Here is a 26,927-nt window from a genome sequence, read left to right on the forward strand (position 1 = left end):
AAGTATGCAGACGACACCACTCTCATCGGACTGATCCAGAACGGTGATGAGACTGCGTACAGACAGGAGGTGGAGCGGCTGGTCCACTGGTGCAGCCAAAACCACCTGGAGCTGAACCCGCTCAAGACCGTGGAGATGACAGTGGACTTCAGGCGAGGCCCTTCACCACTTTCACCCCTCACTATCCGCAGTAATACTATTCTCTCCACAGACACCTTCAAGTTCCTGGGAACCACAATCTCTCGGGACCTGAAATGGACCGGCCACATAGACTCTGTCCGGAAGAAAGCCCAGCAGAGGCTGTACTTCCTCCCATCTATCCAAGACTTGTACCTGTCCAGGACCAAGAAACGTGCATGTAACATCTCTACAGACCCTTCTCACCCAGGTTGCAGTCTGTTGGAACTACTCCCCTCCGGACGGCGTTATAGAGCTCTGTACGCTAAAACCAGCAGACACAGAGACAGCTTCTTCCCCCAGGCTGTTGCTCTGATGAACTCACAGCACTCTTAGAGTCTCAGAGTCATTACTGTGCAATAACATCCTGCTCTCCACACCTTTTTTGAATTGCAGAGGCTGTGATTTACCGAAGTCACGCTCAAACATGGCGGATAAAAACTCTTGAATCTTGAATTCAATGGCAGGCCATCACGATTCAATCCTTTATCGTTTATCAGCTTTCACTCGATAATATTGCCGACTCCATTTTGAGGATGCGTATGCTAACTTATTTTAGCAAGTAGCTTGACTGTGAATTAACTCTTAAAATGGAAAGCCATAGCTTAAATCCTCATTCGCCTTTATTTTCACAGCCAATTACATAAAAAAAAATAAAAATCCCAAATATTTTGCGTTATGGCCTTGAGGAATGTCTTGTCTGCGCAACTCAACATCACATGAAGCCATTTCCACTTTGCCGATGGCTTTTTGTTTTTATTGCAGCATCACCCTCCTTCCTTTCCAGGGTGTTCGGGGGGCAGTTGGGATCACTCATGTCCTACCCCCGACGACCCCCCTCCCGTGACTGTGACTCGGGCGCTTTTCAAGTGTGGACTGCCGAGCGAGGTGCAAAAGGTCCCCTAAGCCAAGCAGGACAAAGGGAATTCATTTCACGCAGCTTCGCCCTTTAATTGTGACATCGCCTTTGCCGCTTCCCCGTTTCTTTCGCGGCGAACTTGGAATTGTAATGGTGGCAACACAGAACACGAGGCGATAAAGGGAAAGCGATTGAGACGCGGCGGGACTGCTGAGGTCAGGCGGGCAAGTCTTTGCTTGAGGACTCAAACACATTTGTACATGGTGTCTGTGCACTGAGTGGCAATTCCAAGAGACTCAGACCAGATTATGGATGAAAATACACAGCACTGAATATTAACAGCTAAACGTTTGGAAACGTCAGCATGATGATGCTGTGTTTTTTTTTTTCCCGGACCAAAAATAACAGAATCCAAGACTGTAGTCTAAATTGTGGTGAATAGAAACATGTACAGATGTGATTGGGCCGAGGGTAACCGGATGTGACCGGCTACACTGAAGCAAATTCAGTTTATTTATAGTCTGCTAAAACCGCCACCAGCTTAAACGTTTGGCGAGAAATGTCGGTGATTAGAGCTGCCAAAGAGCGATTACAACGCCATGTCTCAGGTCGTGGTGACGTCACCGCCGTTACAAATCACCCCCCCGTGCTGGACGACGTCATTGCAGACCGATCAGTGATCGGATTATGCAAACAGGGATTTGAAGCCGTCAGGGGAACAACGTCAAATCGTTCGGGTCTATTTGACCCTCGCCCTTGTCAGCATCAGCCTGCCGTGGAAGCGTTACAGTAAAACGGAGCACAATCCCCCCGTAATCCTGCAGCATCGTCATACATTTAGCGACTCGATTTTCATCATCTTGGCTATAATCCCTTTGCAGAGGCTTGATGACGGGTCTGCATTCCCCTGAAGGGGAACTTGCTGTAATCCCTGAAAGAAAGAGGACAAATTTGGCAACGGTGATAACGACAGGCGGCGCCACATTTGTATTCTTTCAGTCTATGTTTTTGCTTCACGTTGCGAATCTGTCCAATTAAAGGAGTGAGACACAATTTGGATGTGCAAATGTTTGACAAGGACGGCTGCTAATAGAGCAAAGTCAGCTTTTATTAAACCAATCCAGTGGTGTCGAATCCTTTCCTACTACATCCCATCCCATCGTACCGTGTTCTGTCCAATCGCGTCATATCCAACATCATCTTCTCGACTATCATATCCTGTCCTGTATTGTACCTTGTCCTCGTGTGTCTTATTCCATCATCCTCATCACAGTATATTTTGTCTTATCCTGTCAAATCCAGTCGTATTGCATCTTATGTTGTTTCATAATAATGCATCCTTTGAAATATGATTGTGTCGCAGCCACCGTCCTATCAAAGTGTCGTCTGTTGTGCGACCTATCGTATCATAGTTTTTCAATTATCCTGTCATACTCTGTTCACTGGTATCATATCCTTTTGTACGCTCTTGTATTGTAGCTTCTCCTGTCGTATTACATCTATCGTACCTAGCATAGAGCTTTGCATTGTATTTATTGTATCCAAATAAATCTGATCCTGTTGCAGATGATCATATCATGTCCGTTTGTCGTACTGTATCATATCGATTGTATCTTATCATACCGTTTATTCCATATCTAGTCCTGTTTTGAAATTCACTTCCAGGCGTTATAAGGAAAGGCCTTGGTTGCGAATGAACTTAAAAGTCATGTCACAAAATGAAATCATGCACACAAGCACACGTTTAAAATCCCGATGCAGGCTGTAAATATTATCTCTTTTAGCTACATGACACAAATTGCCCGCGGGCCAGACTGAACACCCTCTGGTGTATATCATTACTCGGGATGTGTTAATCATTATTCCAATCATCGTGCAGAGTTTAATATATACTATAAAGAATGCCAAGCCAGCAGTTCCTGCTTGACAACTTAACTGGGCAATTTTAAGAAGAGGGTACGGATGAGCTCCCTGTGGGGTGCGCGTGTACAAGATAGCTATTTGTCACCTAAATGCAGGTTGCTATGGAGACAGATGATCTCTTGCACACAATGACGGGGGAGCCCGGAGGATATAAAAATGGATGGCTCGGAGATGGAGAGCGGGCATATGGTAACGAGCCTTTCGCTCTGCCAGCGGACTGTAATGCGACAGGCTGCCGTGATAGGCACCATTTGTGAGGCGTTTTCTATCAAGCTGCCAGTAAGTGATGGCCACTGCTCCCTCACTGTTGTTATGGTGGGCCTCTTAAAGACCGGGAGCCAGGCCCCATTGAGAGGTAATTGTCAGGAAGGTGAAGGTGGGTGGCAGGGGAAAACCCATCTATGCCATTGAAGGTGGCGGAGACGGCTGAAGGTAATTACTGGGGGAAGCGGTTGCCAGTTGAATGCTTTTAGGAGGAGCATTTGTCATAAAAAAATGGCAGTGTATTAGTGTCATGGAGAACTGAGACCAAATCGAAAAACAGACCAAGGTGAAACTGGCACTTTGAAGTTCATTGAGACCAAGTTGTTGAGCTGTTAGGACTTTGTAGATTCTGAAAATGATTCTGAGGTAGTTTCAGAAGAAAGATGTGGGTTACTCAAGTGATCCTTGGGGACCACCACGGGCACCATGTTGGTTAGCCCTGCCTCATATCTTGCGCTGGTATTTGCTTTTTTAAATCTTTACAGTATTTTACTTTAGCCTAGAAGTCACCAGAGATGATTAAAAATAAATAAATACTGTGGAGTATGTGTGTGTCCATAATTTGGACAATCGATCTGAGCTCAGTTAACTCCTTACCCACTGCCATGCACTCCATCATCCAAGAGCAGATATCAACCGCTTTGTGAAGAGCCCTCGGGATTCTCCAATAAACGTTTAAACTGTCACCGGTTATACTACTGAGGGGGGAGGGGGGGCTGCTGGGTTCATCAGTGCACGTTTTGCATTCGAGGAGATGCTTCTGCAAAACGATACCCTGCTGCTCTTTAATGATCCGATGAGAATCTCTCCGTGTAGTGAAGCAGGTCTCAGCAGCATATGCACCCCCCCCGAACCCTCTCATCAGATAAATATTTTGCACAGTAACTTTCAGAGTGGCTGCTATGTAGCAGACTGCAATGTTCTGGGGGTTTTTGGGGGGCTAAAATGCTGACCCAATCCTTAACCTAGACAAAAGATTCAAAGTAACCACCTTCATCAACAAAAACCTCTTTGCCTGTGCCGACCGGGATGTATTCTGGAGCAATTTATTTTCAAAACAGGCCATTTCTGCAGTGTAATGGATAACAATGCGGGGACCAACAGAGTGAAAGAAGCCCAGAGTGAGATAAGGTGTAATGAGCTCGTATATAGAAGGTGCTGGAAGCTGGAAGAAGAAGTGGAAAATCTGAGCTAGCTCATACCGTTTGCCGCCAAAACGAGGTTACATCGGGATAGTGTCCAATGTGATTTATTTCACGCAATAAATTGAAAATGAAACTCTTGGTTTGTGTGTGAACAAAGTTATATTCCAGCAAGTTTTACCATCTTCAGGCCAAATGATTCTTTTAGACACGGGTATGATAACCTTCAAACAGGTCTGATACGTGTAGCCTCACTGAAAAAAATATATATATATATTTTTGAAGAGTGAAGAGAGAGCTGTTAAGTAAGGCTCATTGTTTCCCAGCAAACCGAGGCTACAATGGGATCACGTTCACAGTGATTTATTTCAGGTGGCAAATTTTAAAAAAAGCTTCTGGTTTGCTTTTTTTTTTTTTCCAGCATGCTCTGACGGTGAAGTGGAAATTAGTTTTCTGGGCCAGTGAGTGTCAGAGGTTCTGGTACCTCAGTACCCCGTTGACCTCTATTTGCCATGCAAAGTTGTTGGCTCTCCAGTCCATCACTGTTGTTATTGTTGTAGTTTAGCGAAGAAGAAAAAAACACAATAAATCCGTACTTTAGCAAAGAGTTGACTTGAGGGATTAATTGTCAAGATGTTTCCCAGGCGAGTAAGTGAGAAAAGTGCAGCAAAGGCACGCGAGAGCAGCAGAGTGTCCCGCTTTTGCTAATGTTCCCCCAAACTGCTTTTGTATGCAAACAGAACTTTCCGTGTTTGGGTTCTCCAGTGCTTGATGCCAAACAAACACAAGATGAAGATGCGAAGCGGTGAATGCTAAGTTTCACAATTGAGTTGAACACACTGACAACTAGAAATACAAACAGACAGTTTTAGACCCTTTTGGGCCTCCATACTTCAAGCTAATATTCAGCATGATTGAAATTCACTACAGTATATAATACCGGAAAATTCATCATGCTTCAATATTAATTTATGAAATTGATTTGTTGGATTGATAATCCCAATGATAGACATCAATTCTAGCAGAGGCAGATTAAAACATGACCTCTTTGGCAAAAGATTTAGACTAAATGAAAGTTAAAAATAAAGAACGTCAAAGCTGTATCGGGAATAAATCCTCGTAAAACATGACCGCGTTGCCCTGTCAATCGTTGGAACAAGGTCTGGTTTTGGAAGTTTTAACTTCACTTCAATTTGTTCTTTGAAGAGTTATACTAATATCCGAAAATTATTCAAAAAGTTAGTACCGGGGTCAACCAAGCCTACGCTCCACTGCTAACCAAACCCTCCTTTCCTCTTCGGAGGTGCCCCAAGCACAACTGAATATTTAATACGCTACGGAGATAAAGTGAATTGAAAATAGTCAATGTCTTCTTACTTTTGTTCCGAGGCAGGATAACCAGATTGACTCGAAGCGGTACAACATAAAACTGAAATGAGATGAAGTCGTGCGAGAAGAGGACAAGGGTGAGGCTCCACGGGCTGCTGCGAACATCTCGTCTTTGGCTCTTTTGAGGCACCGACGTTATCTCTGTATCGACAGCCTTCAGACGCTCCATGTGGAAGCCAATCATCCCGCATACGTGTTTACTCTGGAGGATTACGTTTAAGAACACAGCAGCCAATTTCATACCTGGCTTGGCGCAACTCCCCATCCTACACACACACACACACACACACACACACACACACAGAAATCTACCGCCTTCAATGTGACATTTGCGAGCGAAAATTATGCTCTTTCTGAGATCTGTCGCTCGCCTCTTAAAGTCTCGACAAGAAGCAGGAAAATAGAAGTATTGTGATGGTTTACGGACGTGTTGTACTGCTTGTTAAAGCTTTGTGGATGAAGGCAATTAGCAGATGAAAATGAGAAGCAAAATTTTGGCTTAAAGCTTTGACTACCTTTCTTGATGAGTTTGGTAACCTTTAGTATTTTGACCCAATTCCAAAACCAAATATTTTTTTTATTTGATTAGATGGGTTTGATAAGCTCCACTTTGAGACGAGGATTAAATATATGTGTTGAGAAGCATTGGCTGACCTAAGCATTTACTAGGTCTGGTTAAAAAAGACCAATCTTTCAGTACTAATTTGTTTCTCGTTTCGGGAAAAAATAATAAGCGTTTCTAGTGTTGTGATGCGTACATGTCGTGACCTTCGCTCTTAATATTGGTTTTTCGGTTTACGGAAGTGATTTGATGCTGGATGGACGCGTAATTCTACTCATCAACGAAGGCAATTAGCAGCGAGAAGACAAGAAGCATAACCTTTGCCCCCTATCAAGTATTATTGTCTGTGTACATTCAAAATAAGATGTCCACCGCTCAAGTCGATTCACTACTAAATGAACAAAAAGCTAGAATGTAAGAGCTCTATTAGGCTAATTTAGCTGCTTTCGATATCTGCTCGCCTCTTTTGTTGGTGTTAAGGAGCAATTATTTGAACCCTTTTTCATTGATTTTCGGGACAAAAACAAATGGTTGCGTTTAGCCAAAGAACTTTATAGTGCCTGGGCAAGAAATTCTAACTGGCCACTAAGAGGCACCAAGGTTTTGAAAAAAAAATCCCAAAAGATGCTTTTCAGTGTTTCGGTGGGTATCCTGTTTACACCAAAAATATTTTTCAATATATCAACAGATGTCATCATTTTAGATGGGTGTGATGACCTCCATTTTGAGACCTGTTTTTTTTTTCTTCATGTTTTTAGACATGGGTGATAACGTCCACTGTTAGACTAATTTGAAAATATAAATTCTATTGAACAGGATATTCCTCAAATTTTAGATCTGTTTTTGAACGACACTTTAAAAAAAAATGTTTGGAGAAGTTAGGTAAATGACCTGTTTGGACCTGTTATCAAATTGATGTGTTTTTAGTGTCTAGATGGGAACTTTTGATCACTTTTAAAATTGTGTAAGTTTGGTATCTTCAGTTTTAGATGCATTTTCAAGAGAAGTGTTTTTGAGGGGGTAGGTCAACCACAACTTTTCAACCTGTGTTTGAAAAATAACATTTTCATGGCTTAACTGGAAGTGACAACCACCCCTTCCAGTTTTTTTTTTTTTTTTTATAAATGCTTTTTCAGTAATCCGTCGGGTTGGTTATTCGCCGCTTTAATATGTTTGCAAGAAGCTGATTTTTTTGGTATGTCTGTGAACGGGCATAACCTCGACACTTAGATCTATTGTTGAAACAGATGTGATTTTACAGCAAGCCAAAAAAAAATAGTTATTTTTTATGTAAAGGCTGGTATGTTGACTTCAGTCTTAAGATCCGTTTTCAACATGATGTGCTTTTAGGGTACTAAAGATCAGTATTGTCAGTCAGTCCCATTGAATTGCTGTGACATGACCAAATGAGGAATAATCTTTGAAAATGGCATTCAGCCATTGGGAAAAAAAAAAAAATCAGACTTACCAAACATGTTGCCAATATGCCCATTCTTCGTTAAAGGCCGAAGCTCATTCTTGCCCCAGGCATACTGCTTGTAGTTGTCCCAGGCAAACTTCATCATCTGCAAAACAAAGCCACACACACACACACGCACACACATGGCGTCAGTGGACTGATGGAGCGCACATGTAATTAAATTTGTCGAGCTCCAGGCGACTGGAATGATAGTTTATTGATCAGCATGGCAGAGGACAAGCGTGCAATTATGCCGCATTCCGAAAGAAAGTAGGGCTGACGTTCATCCTGCAGCCATTGAAAACTTCACAAGAAATTACAAGATTAAAGGCAACATTTAATTGGCTCATACAAGATGGGAGCAGATTTTCTTGAACAGTTTCTCATCTTGGAAAATGATATAATCGCTGATGCTAGTCATCATCGATGCGGCCGGTGTATGACATTTCCATGTGCTAATTGAGAAGAACTGCGTGAATATTTCACGGTTTGTCACTTTAATTAAAACATACCGCTATGAACAACACCCTGGAGTGGATTGGCTGTCATTGACTTTGGCATGATCACTAATCAGTCTGGACTGGGGCTGCGTCAATTTGAGTTGCTATTTGAAAAAAATTACAAATATCAGGGACGATAATCGGTGTGGCTGATAATTGGTTTATCACGAAACCAATTTTCTTTAATTGTCAAGATGGATTGTTGAAGGCAATGCCTCCTTAACAAGTTAATTCATACAAAGTATATAGAATGCCAATAAACTCAATGCATCATAATCCCTCAAACTTTGTCATACCATATTGAAACAAATCGTAAAGGCATTAAATCAAACTGAATTGAGTCATTCCACTTTAAAAGAAACTGAATTGTATCAGAAAAAAAATATATCACAATCACAAAAAATCTGGCGACCCTAACAACGCAGTGGGGGACTTGAAATTGTGCTTGAAACCATCAACTTTCATTTCCAGTTCATGATGATCTTAGGGAAACTTGTTAAAAAATGTAACACTTCTCTTTTCATTTTCCTAATCACACAAACTAACAAATCGACTGTGATGAAACCACAACCTCCGAACCTCATCTGCGGGAGATGCCAGATGGGGACAAAAGAGTGTGACAGCGTCCCGACGCGACGTTGCGCAATCAAAGAACACTACAATGTCAGATTTTCTTTTTGATATTCTCAGCCTGTCTTCAAGCCTTCCGTCAGCTCCAAAAACACAAAGTGATTAGAAATAAATCTTGTTCTTTTTTTTTCAAAGGCGCTACAGAGTCTATGTCACAGTGAAAACTGAAGCGGCAAATTCAAATTAAAAACCTGACTGAATATAAAAAGACATCGTTCAAGTGGATCGTTCAAGTGTAAATTTGGAATAGTCGCCAGTCCATCTGAATCGGTCACCGGACATTCAGAACGGGAATCAAGTGTTAAATGTTTCATCTTGTACCGCTCCATTTTGATCCACCATTGAATTCCAGATATGAGCGTCGGAATGTTTTTGGTATTCCGCGAACGTTGGGCAGTCGCCAGTCAAGGTTAGAAGGGACACGGCAGGCGGGCGCATTTATCTCAGCGCTGGTCCTCTCCTATTCCGCCAAAGTCAGCGTGGATCCCGAGTTCCATTTTCAGGAAACATCACAGCCACTCTGGTCAGAAAGTGTCATATCCTCCAATCCTTCATCTTATACTTTGCCAACTTTCATCCTGGCACACCTTCAACTCTGAAAAACTTCACAACACCCAAAGAATCAACAATCGCTGCATTGATTTTCCTCCGGCTACCCGATGGCCACACTTTCTATAGTGGAATATTCCATTGAGGATTCCTGTTAGGTTAGGCCGCAAAAAATGCATCAAATCATAACAGGCCTTGATAAATCTCATATGTTTTGCTGCTCTAACAGCCTGGATGATTCACATTCTCTGCTCCTCACTAATGACCAAAGCAATCAGTGTGGGAATCTGTGGCGGTTTACAGTCAACCCGATAGTGACAGCTGAGCTCCCACACATTCGCTCTCGCATACTCCCAGGAGAGGTAAATTACGATAGTCTGCATTTTTCTTGACAACTAATTAACGCATATCTTGGTTGCTTGCAACCAAACGAAGGAGTTTATCAGCGTTACAGCGACAGCTATGGACAGTACAGTATATTGCCAATCAATGCAGAAGGGTCACTAATCTGGGGGAGTGGTTGCCAATGAGTCTGGATTGCTCGGCTGTCGATATGGAATCGCCACCAGTCTGGATTGGTTGCCAGTCAATCCTGGAATCTTTCAATGGGACTGGAATGGATTCAGAAATGGTCGACAGTCAGTGGATAGGTCACAAGTTTCTTTTGATACCAGAAAAAAAATAGCCGAGTGATAACATAAATCACTGAGAACATAACTCGGTAAATCAGGTTGTAGAGGTTCAAGGCATCACTTTGCCCAGGAGACATGAGCATTCCATTGAGTCGTTGACTTCCAGGGTCATCTTGTACAAGGGGGGTGGGGGTGGGGGGGGCTTGCATGAATATTTATAAAGCCCTCATAACACTTCTTGACACTCGCCAGAACATTCCATAATGCGCTTGTTATGTTTGCTTCAAGCTAGGCAGGCCTTCCTTTCATCCGATGGTGGGTGCCGAGACTATAAATCACGCTGCGGTCCTGTCAAAATAGTTCTGCCGGAAGGAAACAATCAGCTTCGTCCAACGAGTTCAGATATGAACTCACCGAACCCCTGTAGGTTTTCGATCCCAAGACCCGGACCTGACCTTGTATTTCCTACCTGATCCAAACACAACAGCAATGCTCGGAGGCCATTCTGACTCAGCAGCAGTAAACTCACTAGCCCAAATCTTATCGCACCTTTTAGCCCCTTTCAGTCTTTCCAACATATTCAGCGGGATTACATGGTGCCCCCAAGCCATGAGCTCACTCTTTGCAGTCCATCGCTCTGAAATATATATATTGTATTTCTTTCTTCAATTTTTATTTGCTTTCAAGTGCAAATAGAGAGTTCGCTCGGTATATCGTGGTTCACCTACCAAAGGTGGCAAAGTGTTTGATATCAAGACACTTCGACCAAAAAACAAACTGTAGCACATTAGCCGAACCGTACTACCCGGTGACAACGTGGATCAGGTAGTCACAAAATATGGAGTTGTTTTTCTAAACTTCTCAACAAACTATGTCCTTTTCTTTGAAGGATCTAAAAACAACAAAAACAAACCTAAAGTCTAATTCAATAATGGAGTCGGTTGCATGCACAGATAAGCAGAAATATCCTCCCGGAGGAACCTTCTTCTTACATTTATTATCGCCTTCAGAAGGCATGAATATAAAACTAGTAGATTACATCAGTTTTTTTTTTTTGTTTTTTTTTTGCTGAGCTGTGCGGAGGCAGGTGGAAGAAAGTTTCCTTAAATTTCCTTTTTCTCACATTAGAGACGGCAGAGGACATCAGTCATCCTGTCGGGGCTGTTTGACAGCACCGTTCCGTCACTTTAATGAAACTCGCAAAGTCCAAAGTCGGGGAAAAGAGACCTTTTTCTTTGGGATGCTGGGGAAATGGACTTGCTGCCCTTGATGGTCGACAAAGTTTGCACAGAGCAGAGCAGGCGTCAATCAAAAACAAGGGGGACTGATCTATCCTCTCTAAGAACTGATTCTTGAGATCAGCGAGCATCCAGTTGCGCTTGAACCAGAAAGTCCAAGCAACAGCGTTGTGTTTTATTTTTAATCCTTGAATTGAGTGGCATCGCTTTAATTGAAGCTCCCTCTTGTCAAGGTTAACATCTTCAAATGCTTTTGCTTTTTTTCAGCATGGAGGGATTTGAGAGATACCAAGGGAATACTTGATTGGATGCTAATTCAGCTAATGAAAAGGTGTCTCAGTTCTTAGGGCTGGAACTTTTGATTTAAGATCGTCAAGCTGGGAAAATGTCACTGACAAGAAAAGCAGAAAAATCACAACTTTTATAGCATAGATTGCATTTTCCTGCTGAGTTCTCCCAGCAGATGCTAAATCCGTTTGGCGTCTAGGAAAAGCTTCCCTGTACCTGAGATTCAATCCATTTTAGCCACTAAAATGCATCCTGGGAGCAGCAGCGAATGAGTTAGAGATTGCCGGCTCTTGCTTTCTCAGGCAACGCCATTAAAGAAGATCCACAGAGACAAGCAGAGGGGTCTTGCCTTTCCGTTTGTCGCACGACAATTCTTTGAGTGTTTTCACTTTGTCCTGCTTTCTGTTGCCTTTTGTCCTTGTTGCACTTGTTTGCATTTCCTTGGGATTCCCCTGACATTCCCACCTCAGCTTCCATTTCTTTCCCACTTGTTCAATCTTCAGTTGGTCAGTTTCTTCTGTCGGCCTAATAGTCTAAAATACAAAACACCTATCAGAGGTGAAAATGGAAGAAAGTGCTGGTGAAATGTTGCAGCTTCTACTCTTGTGCAAGGGGTTTCACAAGTTGGAGATCTATTTCCTTAAGGATCTATCTCCTTAAGGATAAGTTAAGTTCATCCGTGACAACGTTTGGACAATTATATCGTTCCTCCCTTCGGCCAGATAAGAACTGACCTCAATTCAATTATATGAATCAAAACACGACCAATTCCAACATTAACCCGTATTCTATCCCATTTAGAGTCTAGAAAGACTGTCGCCTGTCCCAGCTGGCTTTGGACCCCTCCACTATTCCACCACCAATCACTTATTAAGGGTCTGAGAATGGTCAATAAGGCATCCCAGCTAAATTTTCAATTTTCACCATGGTATAATCGCAACCTATTGGTGTTCAGGATTGAAAAATTCTACCCTGTTAACTAAGTGAACCACTACACTACCAATTCCATTATCCTTCATCAATCTTCATTCCAGTTAAGTGTCTCGGAGAGGATCTGGAGCTCCAATTGGCAGCCTCCTTCACTCCCTATAGCCAGAGATGACAGTCAGTTGGGGATTGGGACAGGGATCTCATTCAAAGTCTATGTGAACAACTACATGTTGAATATTTAGTATATTCACTGGTAATCCATGTGTACATTTATAAAGAATGAAAATGCTAATTCCAAAATATAATGTGATTGCATCAGATGGTTTAAATGACTCAAGCTTGCAAGATCTCCACTGTCGCCTTCTTCTTCTCACACTTGGAAAATTGTTGATTTTAATATTGGAGGCATCCGTCATCCTTTCATGCCGGCGTTGTATTCCTGCAAAATACTGATAAGCCCAGTGAAAAAAAAAATTATCATCTCCATCAATGCACCGATTGTGAGTAGGTCTACAGGACGACGCAGTACAGTTCCGAGTGAGAAACAATGAAGCATTACGGAAAATGGATGGCAAAGTGTTATCCATCTTCGGGAAAATGAATAAATTGCTTGAGATTTATGGCTTGGCTCTGTTTGTACGAACTCCAGAATGTTCCCAGGGGTCATGGCATGTGAATGTGGGTGATACATTACATAGTAAAGATATCATTTCACTGGACTCACTATTAGGTACACTTGCAGTTCTGATTTAATAGTCAGAATCTTTTTGTGCCTCATGTAGCCAAATAATACAAAATTGCATAAAGCATCTTTTCTCTCTTATAATCAACATTTAAAGGATCATCTATGCCGGCACCGGCACAAAACTCTTCCGTTAATGTTTGGCTAGCCGAGGCCTCCCATGTTTATCAGCCGCCATCGAGGGTCGATAGGGAACATGACGGGCCACGCGCTGGCAGATACGGCGCGTCTCACTGACCGCGTATTGATTGCGGCTAAAAATCCCACCCTAATCTAGACCTGATCGATGGAGCGTTTTTAGCCCCAAGGCCTCATGACGTGCTGTTGTTTTTAACAGATGGCATTTGAAACTCTTAAGTTTGGAGCTCAAACATCTGTCCCCTGCTTTCCTCTTTTAAAGAACTCTTTTGTCACCCGTCTGTCTATCTTACCTGCTTCCAATTAAAGCGAGTGAGTCAATTCTTTTTTTCCCAATTTCCTTAGAGACCCAGAAATCATCATCAAACCTTTAGCTGTTTTCTTTGTCACAAGCTCCGCCCCCGGTCATCATACTACTAAAAGTTATGTCTTCTTTATATCAGCATAACAATGCTAGATTGGGGTTATGTCTTCACATATAACTTCATAACGGGAAGTTCATCGTTCGCACAAATAAAGCTTAACAACCTGCAGACTACAATGCCTTTTTGATAGCATTAAAATGCCGCAGTTAGCATGAATGTGCTCATAAAGCAGAAATTTGATTCAAGGTGGATGTTTAGTTCCAGAGCGAGCGAGTTAACTTTTTCGATTGATTTCTTTGTCCAATGTTCCCTTTTGTGTTCTTGTCGCGCCCTCGGTGAGAATCCTTCAGACGCTTTAAGAAAGTTTGTTTAGTGCAACTTAAAAACTTGCACAAGCACATATATGGGAAAAAAAATCTCAATTTTCACCCTGCAGAGTTGTCCTTGGCAAGATGAGAAAGGCTTTATCCTGAACCTCAACCAAGGACAGCATAACTCTGCAGTCCAATGACGAATAATCACCACATCGAAAGAGAAAGTCTACAAAATCGATCAAGGTTTCAGTGCTAGCTTGGGCCCATATAGCACACTCAACATACAAGGGGGGCTCAATTATGACCGGATTTAAGTCCCAAACTTGTCATTGGAGCTTAGTTAACATTCACCTAGCTAATAATGAATTAGCACAACTTTGGCAATTCTCAAATACTACTTGCCTTGTCTGATCACAGCAAAAGCTTTGAGGCAGAGATTATACTGTAAACTTTGTTTTTAATCAAACATTTTGGGTTAAATTACTGTAATGCAAAAATTTCTCATGTTGACAGCAATGGCAAGAAATAATCCACAGTCAAGTAAGTCCAATGGACACATAGCCGGTCGTCCAAATGTACTTTTCACACAATTCATGCATTCACGCTATCTCCAGAATTTCATGGAATTAATTGACAGAAGCAATCCAGCTTAGACTTCATGAAAGCAAAACAACCTCAAAGCTCTGCGCCCCCATACTGACTTTTCAAAGACATGCCGTGACACGAGTTTGCATACTAAATATATGCGGAAACGGCATTCTTGGCATGTTTAGGCGGACGGCAGGAAGAAAGACGGCACGTTGCGGCTTATCCATGAAGGCAAATGTGACGTTTTAGTGGCGGTCGTTTTTAAAGAACCTGGCGTACGCATGTACCGCCCCACCGCCTCCATCCTTGGCTCTGATTAGCAAACACCTCGAACCATTGTCCCTTTAGCGTCGTAAACGCCGCCAGATAAATGTCTCGCACGCACAACACATTTCATCCCTTTAATGCTCTTCGCCGTACCCTTGGGTGTACACATACGTTTGCTTTTTATGGCCGGTGAGAGGTGACAAGAAGGGTTTAAACTCGTCCCCCTGTTACTGAAAGGGAGGGGGGGGGGGGGTTCACCCCGGCCACTTTAGATAGCTTGCTCAGGGGTCATAAAAGAGGAAAGATGCCGGAGTGGCTGAGCGGCTTGTAAAATAACATTGGTCTATAATGGCGGGAAAATAACACGCTTCTTGCTAATAGCTTTGTGTGCTTTTCTAGCATAAAAGCAGACACAAGCTTGCTTGTAAATATGATGAGTCATCAAAGTCATTTTTTTTTCGTAATTGAGCATGGTTGTGGTTCAAATGTGGTACAACATCTCAAGGACACAAGGTCTAGCCTAAGAGCCACCATAAAAGTGAAAGAAACGCTTTTCAACACAGGAAGCCCGCTATTTCGGTATCAAGCGACAGTTTTGTGACGGTTGTTGATGGTTTGTTGTTCTTCATCATCTTGGCAAGAATCATGTTCCTCTTCCTGGGCGCATTGCACCTTCAAGCTGCCAAAAACGAGATGTGGCCATCACTTGCTGAGAAATGTCAGCAAAATTCAATGACCTCTCCATGGACACAGCCAACAGACACATGTGAGCTATGGAAAGCTACAGGACTGTTGCCACGGTAACCACATCACCAAGAAATTGTGAAATGGATGGGTCCCTACTCGAGTCCCCGGAGAATGGATTAAATGATCTACTTGCTGCTCTTCTAAAAACAATATTGGCAACAATCACCGTCCTAAACGCTTCTTTGCCATTGAGCGAGTTGGAAAAAAAATGCTGCCACACCTGAAGCTGGATGTCAGCATTAAGACACATGCAGTGAATACAAAAGAGAGCCATTGGTATTTACGACCTGCGACAGCACGCTGCTTTTTACCGCCCTGGTGATTCCACCTTCGGGATGGAGAGGGCCCACATGACAGTCAGTCATCCAACCACCATATTGGTCACCCCCCCTGAGGTAAACGTGCACGGCCTTCTCCCTCGCTGTCCCACCACACGCACACGACCAAATCTGAAGCCTTTTCAATGCCATCCCGTGACACGGGTGCCGTCTATCGTACCAAAACACAGCCCACCCACCAGGCTGATCCTATTACGAACTGCATGGGTTCTTGACCCCTGCCAGCCCCGACGCAGCATTATTTCCGCTTTCATCAGTCAGAGCAGCAAAGCAAGGACGACAAGCTCCTTCAAGACTCACCAGAACAAAAAGCACGCACGCAATTCATTCCGGCGCTGCGTGAGGCGGCGAGAAAAAAAACTTGTGAGCGTCAGATGTTCATTAGGAACCTCAGTGGTGCAACAAATCAGGTCAGCGGGCTGCTTTTTTTGCTCGTTATGGCCATCCCAAACACAGAGAGCTCATTCATCATGGGGCCACCCCGGTGGGTAGACACACTGTGATGTTAATGTGCTCCCAAAATCCTCACCAAAAAACACACCGGTAAACAAGAAGGTGGCCAGACAAGGTCAAGTTGATGTCTTTGTTTTGTTGTGAAATCCATTGCAGAATTTCTTTTTATACGTGGACAGATTGGTACAGGAAATAGATGGATGCAACTTTTGGGAGTAAATAAAACGATTTTCTAAATCAAATATTCCGAAGAACACAGTGATGCAAAAGAACGATTTGGCTCGTGAAATACATTGGCCTCATCTCCGTGGGCGAGGACAGCCAACGTTTCCTTGGATGTGCAAATTCCAAAAGGTGAAGCTCACTTTTTGGCAAGTATAATAAACCTCCATTGTTCTCGGAAGAGGTCGAGATAAGACTTATCAAGACCAAAGTGATCGTGCCGTTGCGGCTCCTGGCGTGATATTGACTTGTATTATTAAAAGGGACAGGAATTCTTACAGACTGACTAGATTGGTAATTAAAGAAGGAAAAGCCCTTCAGGAGAAGATTAGCGGGAAATTTCTTCAGGTGACGGAGCGTTCCCTTAACATGGAGTATAAAGAGAGGACGAGCCGCTAATGAGTCTGGCGGCCAAATGATTCCCAATTTGTTCTGGTTGGAAAGTTTATTCACCTGTGGTGGTTGTGCACTCACATCCCGGGTCAAAATTATTTTCAACAGTAAAAGGGTTAGAGAAACATTTTGGCCAAGTAAGACAAAGGCAATTACAGTGGCCACTAATTACTGAAGCAGCGTGTTGAGGATTGGCGAAGGGGGGGTCTCAGTGGCTGTGCATGGGGAAACACGGACACACCCGGGAAATTTATTCAGCACCTTCCTCAGCAGCTGTTTTTTGCCGAAAACGCTGAGCTCGGTTTAATAAGGCAAACTTTCCAGGTGACAAAATGGAGGGGTGTCGGAGATAAGCGATAATTGGCGGACACGCTTGCGCGCCTCCTTGTTTGCGAGGCGGTGGAACCGGAATTAGTTTTGGGAGTCAAAGCTTTGTTGAGGAAGTGAAAACATGTTGCAAGGCGCTCGAGCATCCGAAATCCTTTTGGGGCTAAGAATTGCAGGTTAGCTCCTGATACCATTGCGAACTTTTTGCTAACAATAATGTCTCTATAAAACTGCCATGGTAGTTCTTACTATAAAGTGGTGCCTTCAGATACTAGTTTATTTCATTCCGTGACCACACTCGTAACACAAAACAATCGCATCTCAAATCATCTTCCCCCAATGAAATGAATCAAATACAATTAAACCGTTCCAGCACCCCCCACAGAAAAAGGAAATACCGCTCATGTAACACTGTGCTTAAATATTAATAAGATAGAATGTAAATAATTGTCCAGCATTTACAGCATTATTTGATGCTTCAAGTCAATTTATTGTGCTGCTCCTTCCAGTTTTCCCACCTTGGCCACCAGGGGTTAGTATAATATAATCACACCCATGGAAGAGTCACCACCGCAGCTGTAGAAGCACTAGTTGTTTTGCTCCACCATTTGTGTTCAAACATCCCTTAAGGGTAATAACACTGTGACTATCAATGCTAATCATTAGCCTGTCAATTGCATTTTTCATTATGTGTTAGCATAAAGCTAACTGCGGCATTCTTACAGCAAACCTGTTTGGTTATTTTGAATACACAACCTGCAGGTCTGTTTATTTTTTCTCGTTTGACTCTTTTTCTATCCCTTGTAGTTTGGAATCGCTGCCTTGAACACCCTATAATCATCCTGCCTGTTGATGCCAATGACTCCCAGTGCAAAACATGTTAAACTCACACTCCTACCCACACGGATTAGCAAACACACACACAGACTCAGTCGGGCAAAAAAAAGCCCTCCAGTCAGACAAAGTGGTGTCGCATATCGACTCGGGTAAAAGAAAGGACGCCGGCGGGCCGCTTTGGCTTATTAACAGGCGGCGCGGCGTTCATCAAGGAGGCGTCAGATTGCGTAACCAACCTTTTCAGGTTGGTTTCCACGTGAAAGTCGTCGCAGGCCGAAGGACAAAAAAAAGGGGACTGTCGTCAGTGATCGATTGCAGGATGCATTAATCCACTGAAGAGCAAGAGCAATGTGAAAATGAAAAAACATTTACTTCGTGGTTCAGCAAAATGTTGGAATATGACCTTAAAAAATGGCTTGCACTAACTACTCAATCATTTTGTTGTCGTCGTGTCTAGACCCGAGTCCAGACATTCATTGTGTTGTTTTAGCCTCGATGCCATTTCAAGAACCTGCTAAATGTAACGAGAGGGGGTTAAGCGAGTCTTTAATTCTTTGTCACCCCGGGCAAAACAATTATGTTGATGAATATTAAACAGCTGACCTGCCTCTATCTTCTTTTCATAGAGAAATTATGCATGCACACCTCTAAATTAAAAACACAATGTTTTTTTTTCACTGTAATAAAGGAACTTGCTAAATTTCTCCATTTTCACACAGTGAATTAAGGACGCCTGAAGTAAGTTCACGTATATGCAGCATCAATTAAAAAAAAAAAAAAACTTTGGCAGTCTTAGGTTGCTAAAAAGTCCACTAGCAGTTTTTCATTGGTCGCTGGCTAAAACATTTGCTGAACAAGTGATTATAAATATGAGAGAGGCCATGAATCTAAATAGTTAAACTTGCTGCTTTGTGTTTTCTACACACGTCAGCATTTCTGCCGGGGCAGAGATCTTCTTCACTCAGACTCGGTGACAAGTTTGGAGCGTGCATCTGGACGTCTCCAAAGAGATCCAGTGGTGTTTGCTTGGTTCAGTGCATGATAGGAGGCGAGCATTATGACAGGACGACTCACGGCCGCTTCAATTCCCCGAGCATCTGACACTTCCTGCTCACGCTTGAGCGACTGATAAGTACAACCTATTTTTGTTATTACCAGTGAGAAAATTAAATTATCACATTGAGAACAGACAAAGGATTTGCGTTGGACCTCGGCGCTTCAGTGTGTACATCAGTAGCAACAATGCACGCCATTAAAAGGCCAAAATATACGAGGAGCGCCTCAAGGCCCGAAGCACTTGACCGAGACGACCCCCGCCACACATCATCGTGATGGAAATCTGTACGGCGGACGCAAAGCGGATTGCCACCCCGCGGGATGCTTTATTCCCTCCATTAAATCTGGATAATCCCACATTCTCGGCTCACGGCTATCGCCTCACCTCCTTTGCTGCCCCTTCGAGATCTATTAAGCCCATCCCCCGCTTGACGTATGAATCAATTCATAATCTACCCACCTTATGTTGGAAAGCACTTCTTCTTGATCTGTCAAACTATATAGCGCCAACTACTGCAGAGGAGGAATTACCCGATGTCAGAGGTATATTTTTTGCCTTAAGTATCGCCGGTTGGTATCATCATGCTTTACAAGTACCCGATTACTAAATACCTGGTACCAGTTCTTGGACAATACCAGCTTGTTGATTTACGGCATCAGGCAGTTACGATTCCTGTCCGTTTACCTTAAAGCTCTGTGTGTGAACATTTGTGAAATACTCTTTGTCATAATGGGATGGGATGTGATGGCAGCAGAGCATCACCAGAGACACACGGGAGTCATTCACCCTGCGGCGACCTTCTTAGTGAGGATGAAAAGGGAGGTCAAGGGGGGACAAGTGTAATAAAGCGGAAGGGCGGCTTAAGAGACAATAAAAGTGTGGCTTGATGAAAATGTCACAAGGGGGCGAGAGAGCGAGGGGGGGGCACACGTCAAATGGCGAGCTGGGAGGATTTAAGGAAATATGGAGAGAGAGTTGTGAATAAGGGCAGTGTGACATCCTCACACACACAAACACGCGTGCACCAGATGGGCCCATGCGGATTAAAAGCAGGGCGATTGCTCCTCGGCGAGCAGCATGTGAATCAAGCCAGCACAAGCTTTTGTTTTGACCGCCACTATCGTAAAAATATGTTGCTACAGTGCCGGCACATGAACATTGCGTCACATGGTTACGAGATGACACACACGACAGGCGGCTGTGTTCGAATGCTTTACGCAACAGTTATTTAAAAACACAAACCTGCCCCAACACAGACTTACAGGCGTATCCTCTGTGAAAAATGCCTCATATTAATTCAGCTTAACACGTCGCTTCCAGTAGTTGTGAAACTCTTCATTGTATGTGTATGGAGGACTGTACTATACTGCCCCCCAGTGGCAAAGTCACACACAACAGAGAGAGCCCCAATAAATTAACTTTGCTGCACAAACCGACTAATTGTTTATATTTAATTTAATAATGCTGTGACTATTATAGAGTGCTAGTGCAAACTCGAAATATTGATCTGTCATGTGATCACAAACACGCAAGTCTTTAACAATGACGCATTCAAAAAACAAAATGAGCATGCCACCACACTTAAAGATGAAAAATGAATTTACCTGGTGCAGCGTCACAGAGGTAGTCATGGCAGCAGCAGCAAATGGAAGAGAAAGAAGAAGACAAAACGCGAGTTAGCATGTTTATTATTATTTCTATTATGCAAGGTAGCAGTTATGAGTAATAATTGGCAAGTGATCTCATAATTTTCAAATACATGGTATGGAGTGCAATGTTTTTTGACTGTATGGATTATTTCAAGAAACACAAAATGTGAACATCTTCCTAACCAAAATGCAACCAACGTTCAGCTTCACAAACCCTCAAATTGATAAACATTGATAACAAACCACTTGGGCACACTCCACAAATGAATCACTTTTTTCCATCAATGGATTTTCTTCTGGCTGAAGGCTCATGGCGCATCCACTTGATTAACTTTTACTACTATCCCGATGATTCGCCACAATTACAACAAAAACAAAGAGTAATGACATAAAAAGCCATTTTCCTCCATCGCGCACGCTCACGTTGACCTTTCGGCGGCTATTTTGGTCCGTCCGGTAAAACGCACACAGGCGGGGTATTCTCTTGCTTTTGCTGGCAGCACGTAGTGGACCGTATGAAAGCTGTTTGGAATTTACAGTCCAGAGGGGCACCGAGTAAACAGAGCCAGTTTGTAAAGTCAACACGGACGAACGAGCGCAAGACAGATGACGGGAAAACAGTCTCAGTGCATTCGTGTCCTCAAAAGGCGGCCGTGTTAACGCACATGAGTAATAAGACAAACATGAGTGAGTTGAGAAATAACTTCTGCTATATAAACAACACATTTTTTAAATTATTATTTCTAGTCATCAAATGCCATTGTGAAACGTGTCAGTTATAATAACTGGGAGTGAATTATTGCATCACATTGAGAAACAGGGGCTAAGTGTTTTACGTGATGATGATTGATGAGATGTGAACGCACGTGCATCTTCCCTCTTCAGCTTCATCTAGCTTGTCTGAACTTTTAGGTGACCACAATAAAAAAAAAAAAAGCACACTTTAATAAAACTCTGGCACGTGATCAGATCCCCAAAAGTGTTTGGATCTTTGGTAACCACATTTCCAACATATGTGGGGAGAAAAAAATGTGAGTCATCTCTCTGGAATGCACAGAACAAAAGAAGGCAGGAAAGCGAAAAGAAGCGCCGTCAAGGCCGCTTTAGCTCCGCACAAACATGCAGAGACATTACGTTACGCATCGGCTTTTAATAACACCCTCTTAACGCAAATGAGCGACTGTGCTGTTGCTTCCGAACACATTTCTGACTGTGGGGCACTTTCAAATGAAAACAGCACTGAATGGGAAGAGCAGAGAGAATGTATGCAATAAATCCAAAACGGTGCTAATTCTCAAGGCGCTAAGTCAAGTCGCGGGGGAGGCGAGTGGGAGCTGGCGTACAATAAATGAGCTCCCTTTTGGAATTGCCCTAATCTCATTTGCAACGTGCACGCCAACACGCCAGGCTTTTAAACGGAGAAAGATAAGCCTCGACAGTGCAAACAATGATGAAACATGCATCCGCTCGTCGCTCATGTCGAACTACCTCCTGGTGACCCCTGATGTTTTTACCCCGGGGGAGCAAAAAATAAAAACTGCTCGGTGAACTTCTAAATCATTTTATTAACCATATCCTCTTCGGTGTACTAAACAACAAGGAAAACCTTCGTTGTTTATTATTAGGACAAACGTTGAGAAAATAGATTAACATGCAAACAATATATAACTCTGTATTCACTTGAAAATACACACAGGAAAGGAATTAAATCCAACTATTGGACCAAAAAGACAAATATCATTGAAAAACACCAATTCAAACAAGTACTTCCTTCCAGTAATCCACTTAAAAGGAAATATTTTCACACCTATTACACCTTGAACTGTGTATTGATCATTTAACACCTACCTTTCCCAAAATAAATAGGTACTATAAACACACACACGCACACACACACACAGAGGTAGGCTGACTAAGCTTATTAACGAGTCCAATAAGCTGATGAAGGCTGTCTAAATCATGAGTTACCGAGCACCTTTGCAGAATGGCGCTTTAATTGATCCAATAAGACCATTAAGAGTTGATGCGAGCCGCACAAAAACAAAAAGCAAATGCCCGGCCTGCGCCTCCTCGGTCAGCCTCCATCAATAACGTAAAAGGGGGACACGTTGCTATTTAGACAAATGAGTCGATTAAAGGCTGTTACAAAGCGCACACGGAGGGAGTTTTTGGCAAGCTAAAAAGTGAAGCCGACTCTCAAAAGTTATCAGAGTTACGTTATGGGCGGTGTTGATTAAATCTCTGTCATGCTCGAGCACAGCCCGTTTTTTATGTAAACTGAGGTGTCCAAAGTTTGCCTTCACTAAAGTATTGACTGGATGAGGACCCTTATTTTTAGAATCTCTTGGGTCATGCAACGACGTGTCAGTTGGGATCTCCGATTTGACACCAGTGCTATAGAAGAACACTTGGGATCATAAAAAATAAATAGGATTCTTGTTGAAACAGACAGAAAGCCCTCGGAAAGAGACAGGGCTGTGATCCCAGGAACTTGTCCAAAAAAACAACATCAAAATAAGCAAATGTTCCGCCTCCACCAGTTAGCATCACCCAAACTGCTCCGGGGCGTCATTAAAGTTTGATTCCATCTAATTCCAATTTTTGAGAGCGGGAAACATTATATTTACCCAGCTGCTCTTCATCCTCGGGTGACGCATTAAACGTGAATGTGGGATTTTGAAGGGGCGGACAACCCACGTCCAAAGCTCGACATCCCATCAGCCCGGCGGCCATAAAACATCCAGGGGAGCGGACACCAAATGAGAGTTATGGAGCTTCGCTGCCATCCATCTGCCTCGGCTAACTCCGTCCGAACGCGGGAAACCAACCGTGTCGGCTCCCGTGCACACGGAGCAAGAGGCCGTAAAGTCAATACCGTATCCATCAATGAAATAGACTACCTGAGTCCGAGGGCTCTTTATGGCGGAGGGAGTCGCACAACGTGAGGGTGCGAATGTGTCTTGGGTCAGCTCCGCCTCGGTAAGGAGGACTTGAGTTGAGACCGACACTTGATACCGATAGTCGTGTGCCGGGGAGGCCGGTGGAAGGTGCTGCTACCTTAACTGTTTTACGGTTCATCACGTGGGTTTGGGTTAAAGATAAGCCAGGTCCAATTCTGAGACGACGCTCCATCAAGACCAATAGTTAAAAGATGAACCAGGAAATGTATGAATCAGTCGATTAATTTTAGATACTCCCTAACATTTAGCTAGACAACAATTCTCCCGGAAATAACTCCCACACGGAATAATTAACAAATAAATAAAAATCAAGCATATCTTTGGGGTGCCCTTGACACTTCTGTTAAGTGTCAATAGCCCCAAAACATCAACAAGCCTTCTCCATGTTAGAACTGATGCTACTGTTTTAATTCAAGAGGACCAGTGATACCCACAAACGAGGAAAATAAGTTCCTGTGTCCTCACTACAGGATTTATGGGGTCCTTGGCCCGCACGTAATCCTGCTACGGTCATGAAAGCAACCCTTCCCGAGGCTTTTACACGGCATTGTATATTGCCAGTGACTATGAAGCATAACCTGCTGGCAAGTTAATCCAAGCTAAAAACGTAGCAGAGGTTACTGTTGGGAATAAACACGGCATGCCGGCAAATTGTTGTTGCACCGATGGAAATTTCGGGATCAGCGCACGGGATAATTAAAAACGAGTTTAGTTGCGCTTGCTGAAGACGCCGCATCTATTTATGGCAGACCTCTGCTGCTTCGGGTTGTTGTGGGTATGGCTCTAGCCTGAGGGAAGATTTAGGACATGCCGGAGGGCCCAACGTCTGCTTCGAGGTCCCTCTGGTGGAGCCCGAGCATCAGACAAGTTTCGACTTTCTTTGTTATTAAATGGCGCTTTCTCATCTCTCCCTTGATGCAGATCAAGATAAGCGCTAGCAAAAAGACGATACAACGGATCGACCCTTTCAGTTGTAGTCGTGATGACGGTGAACAATCTTTCGGCCGAGGTGAAATTGAAGCACTGGTGTCCTTGCATGATCTGACATCAACTTTGAAAGACAGTGGAAGCAGTCTCCACGGAAAGTTGATGTTTTAGCTCAGCTGTTCGAACAATTGATGGAGCTTCATGCCCTTCTCAGCAACATCGCAAAAAATGAAATACGACTGACATTTACGAGGAACGTTTCGGTCTCAATTTGTGCTTCTGAAACCATTTCATGCTCAACAAATCCTACCCAAGGCTAGCTGTTTCCGGCTGGTCATGCTAAGCTAGGCTAACTGCACAGTATCTTTGCAAAACATTGGAACCACTCTATGATAATAACGATGGTTCTCACAAAAGAGATGAACTCTGCTTGTTGAGGATGAACTCCAACGCAGCTTGAGATCCTTGAGGGGTTTTGAGGACAGAATGAAGTGGTTCACACGCACGCACGCACGCACACACACACACACACACACACACACACACACACACACACACACACACGCACGCACACACACGCACGCACACACACACACAAATTCTCTACTAGTTTAAATAGGATCCCTTGAATTCGCTTCTAAAAAGCTGATTCATTCATTCACAAATAATAATAATAATAATAGTGTGCTGCGCCATGACCCAAGGGGCATCCCACATACTATGATCCTTTTGAGACATTACACAATTCGGTCAAGAAGGAAGCCAGATTGCCTCCTGGGGAATTGAATATCAATGCAAATATGTAAATCTTGCGCCTTCCTTCTCTCGGATGCTTTTGCACGATTAAATATTAACGCGGGATAGCGACGGCGGCTTAGGCTAAAAGAAGAGCAATATTATAGAAAGAGTGTCGCATTAAGTCGGTGGCCTCAAGACGGTCACACATAGCCTCTGTCGAGTTAACCGCGTGTGGTCGATTAGGCGCAATTAGGCAGGATTATGAATCATTGCTGAGATAAAAAACTGCCCAAAATGGGAGCATTTATTCTGCTGGTGACATGCATTCAACACTTGTTGGAAATAGTTTTTATATGCTGTTCTTAACACCAATGAATCATAATTTGTAGAATTTCAAGAAAGTGAGGAAGAAACGAGTTCTATGCAAAAGGCCTCGACAGCTAAACGCCAAAATGTTTTGCCGGTGTCTCGTAATATGGATAAAGCATTGCATCAGCATCGGATAATCATTCAAATAAAAAGGCAGCGATTGGCAGCCCAGGCCTGCTTCATCACAGCTTGCGGCTTGAAATTGTTCACGTCAGAGCGAGAGAGAAAGCTTAACGACAACAAAAGAGGCCAAAGATTAGCCAAATGTCAATGTCTGGAACTCCTCTGCCTCGTCTTCTATTTTCCTTAATACGCCACATCTTGAGGCATAAATTGAACTTTGAGATTATTGGAACCATCTTTTCTACCCACCATTCCCCAACCCCTGGTTCCACTTTGCTCCAATATTTGATTAATTAAGCTTAGGAGGAAAAAAACAAAAAAGCAGAAAGGAAGCCAAGAAAGGCTGTTAATTTGTTAGCTACTGCCGAAGCTAGACTTATATTCTTGAAGGGGGGCATGGGGTGGCCATGGCTATCTAAGGGGGTTCACAATTTATTTTTATTTATTTATTACAAATCCAAACAATTCAGAAACTACTGATAAACATTTAAAAACTGCTTGAAAAAATCATAAAATACATGAGCCAATTATCTGGCTCTGCAAAGTTACACATTACAACAAAAGTCGAAATAAAAAGATTCATCACGCCAATCCACCACACCACTCAAAATGTTTTATCTCTCTGTTGTAATGTCAAACAAATTCTAACAGTACACAGTCAAATGTTCTGCTCGATATTCATATCGGGGTTTTTTGTAAGCGTGAAGGGAGCAAAAAAACGTTGACTTAATTATATATCTATGGAATTAATCGGTTGATTAATCAGTTGTCGGAATTATACATGCTCCGCATTTTGCATGCAAATAAGCGCATCACACGGCAACCAATCGC

At 43.1% G+C, this 26,927-nt stretch overlaps 1 protein-coding gene across 3 annotated transcripts in view; it reads right to left on the reverse strand.

Moving 5' to 3' along the window:
• Positions 1 to 26,927, reverse strand: part of LOC148392338 (mannosyl-oligosaccharide 1,2-alpha-mannosidase IA) — a 68,719-nt gene that overhangs the window by 26,248 nt on the left and 15,544 nt on the right. For all 3 annotated transcript variants that reach the window (XM_088386752.1, XM_088386751.1, XM_088386753.1), the window contains one exon: positions 7,785 to 7,881. In XM_088386752.1, the coding sequence (XP_088242878.1) occupies positions 7,785 to 7,881 (97 nt within the window). The remainder of the gene's footprint in view (positions 1 to 7,784; positions 7,882 to 26,927) is intronic.

Source organism: Syngnathus floridae, chromosome 10 (genome assembly GCF_059516105.1).
Source record: "Syngnathus floridae isolate MCC-2025c chromosome 10, RoL_Sflo_1.0, whole genome shotgun sequence".
NCBI lineage: Eukaryota > Metazoa > Chordata > Actinopteri > Syngnathiformes > Syngnathidae > Syngnathus > Syngnathus floridae.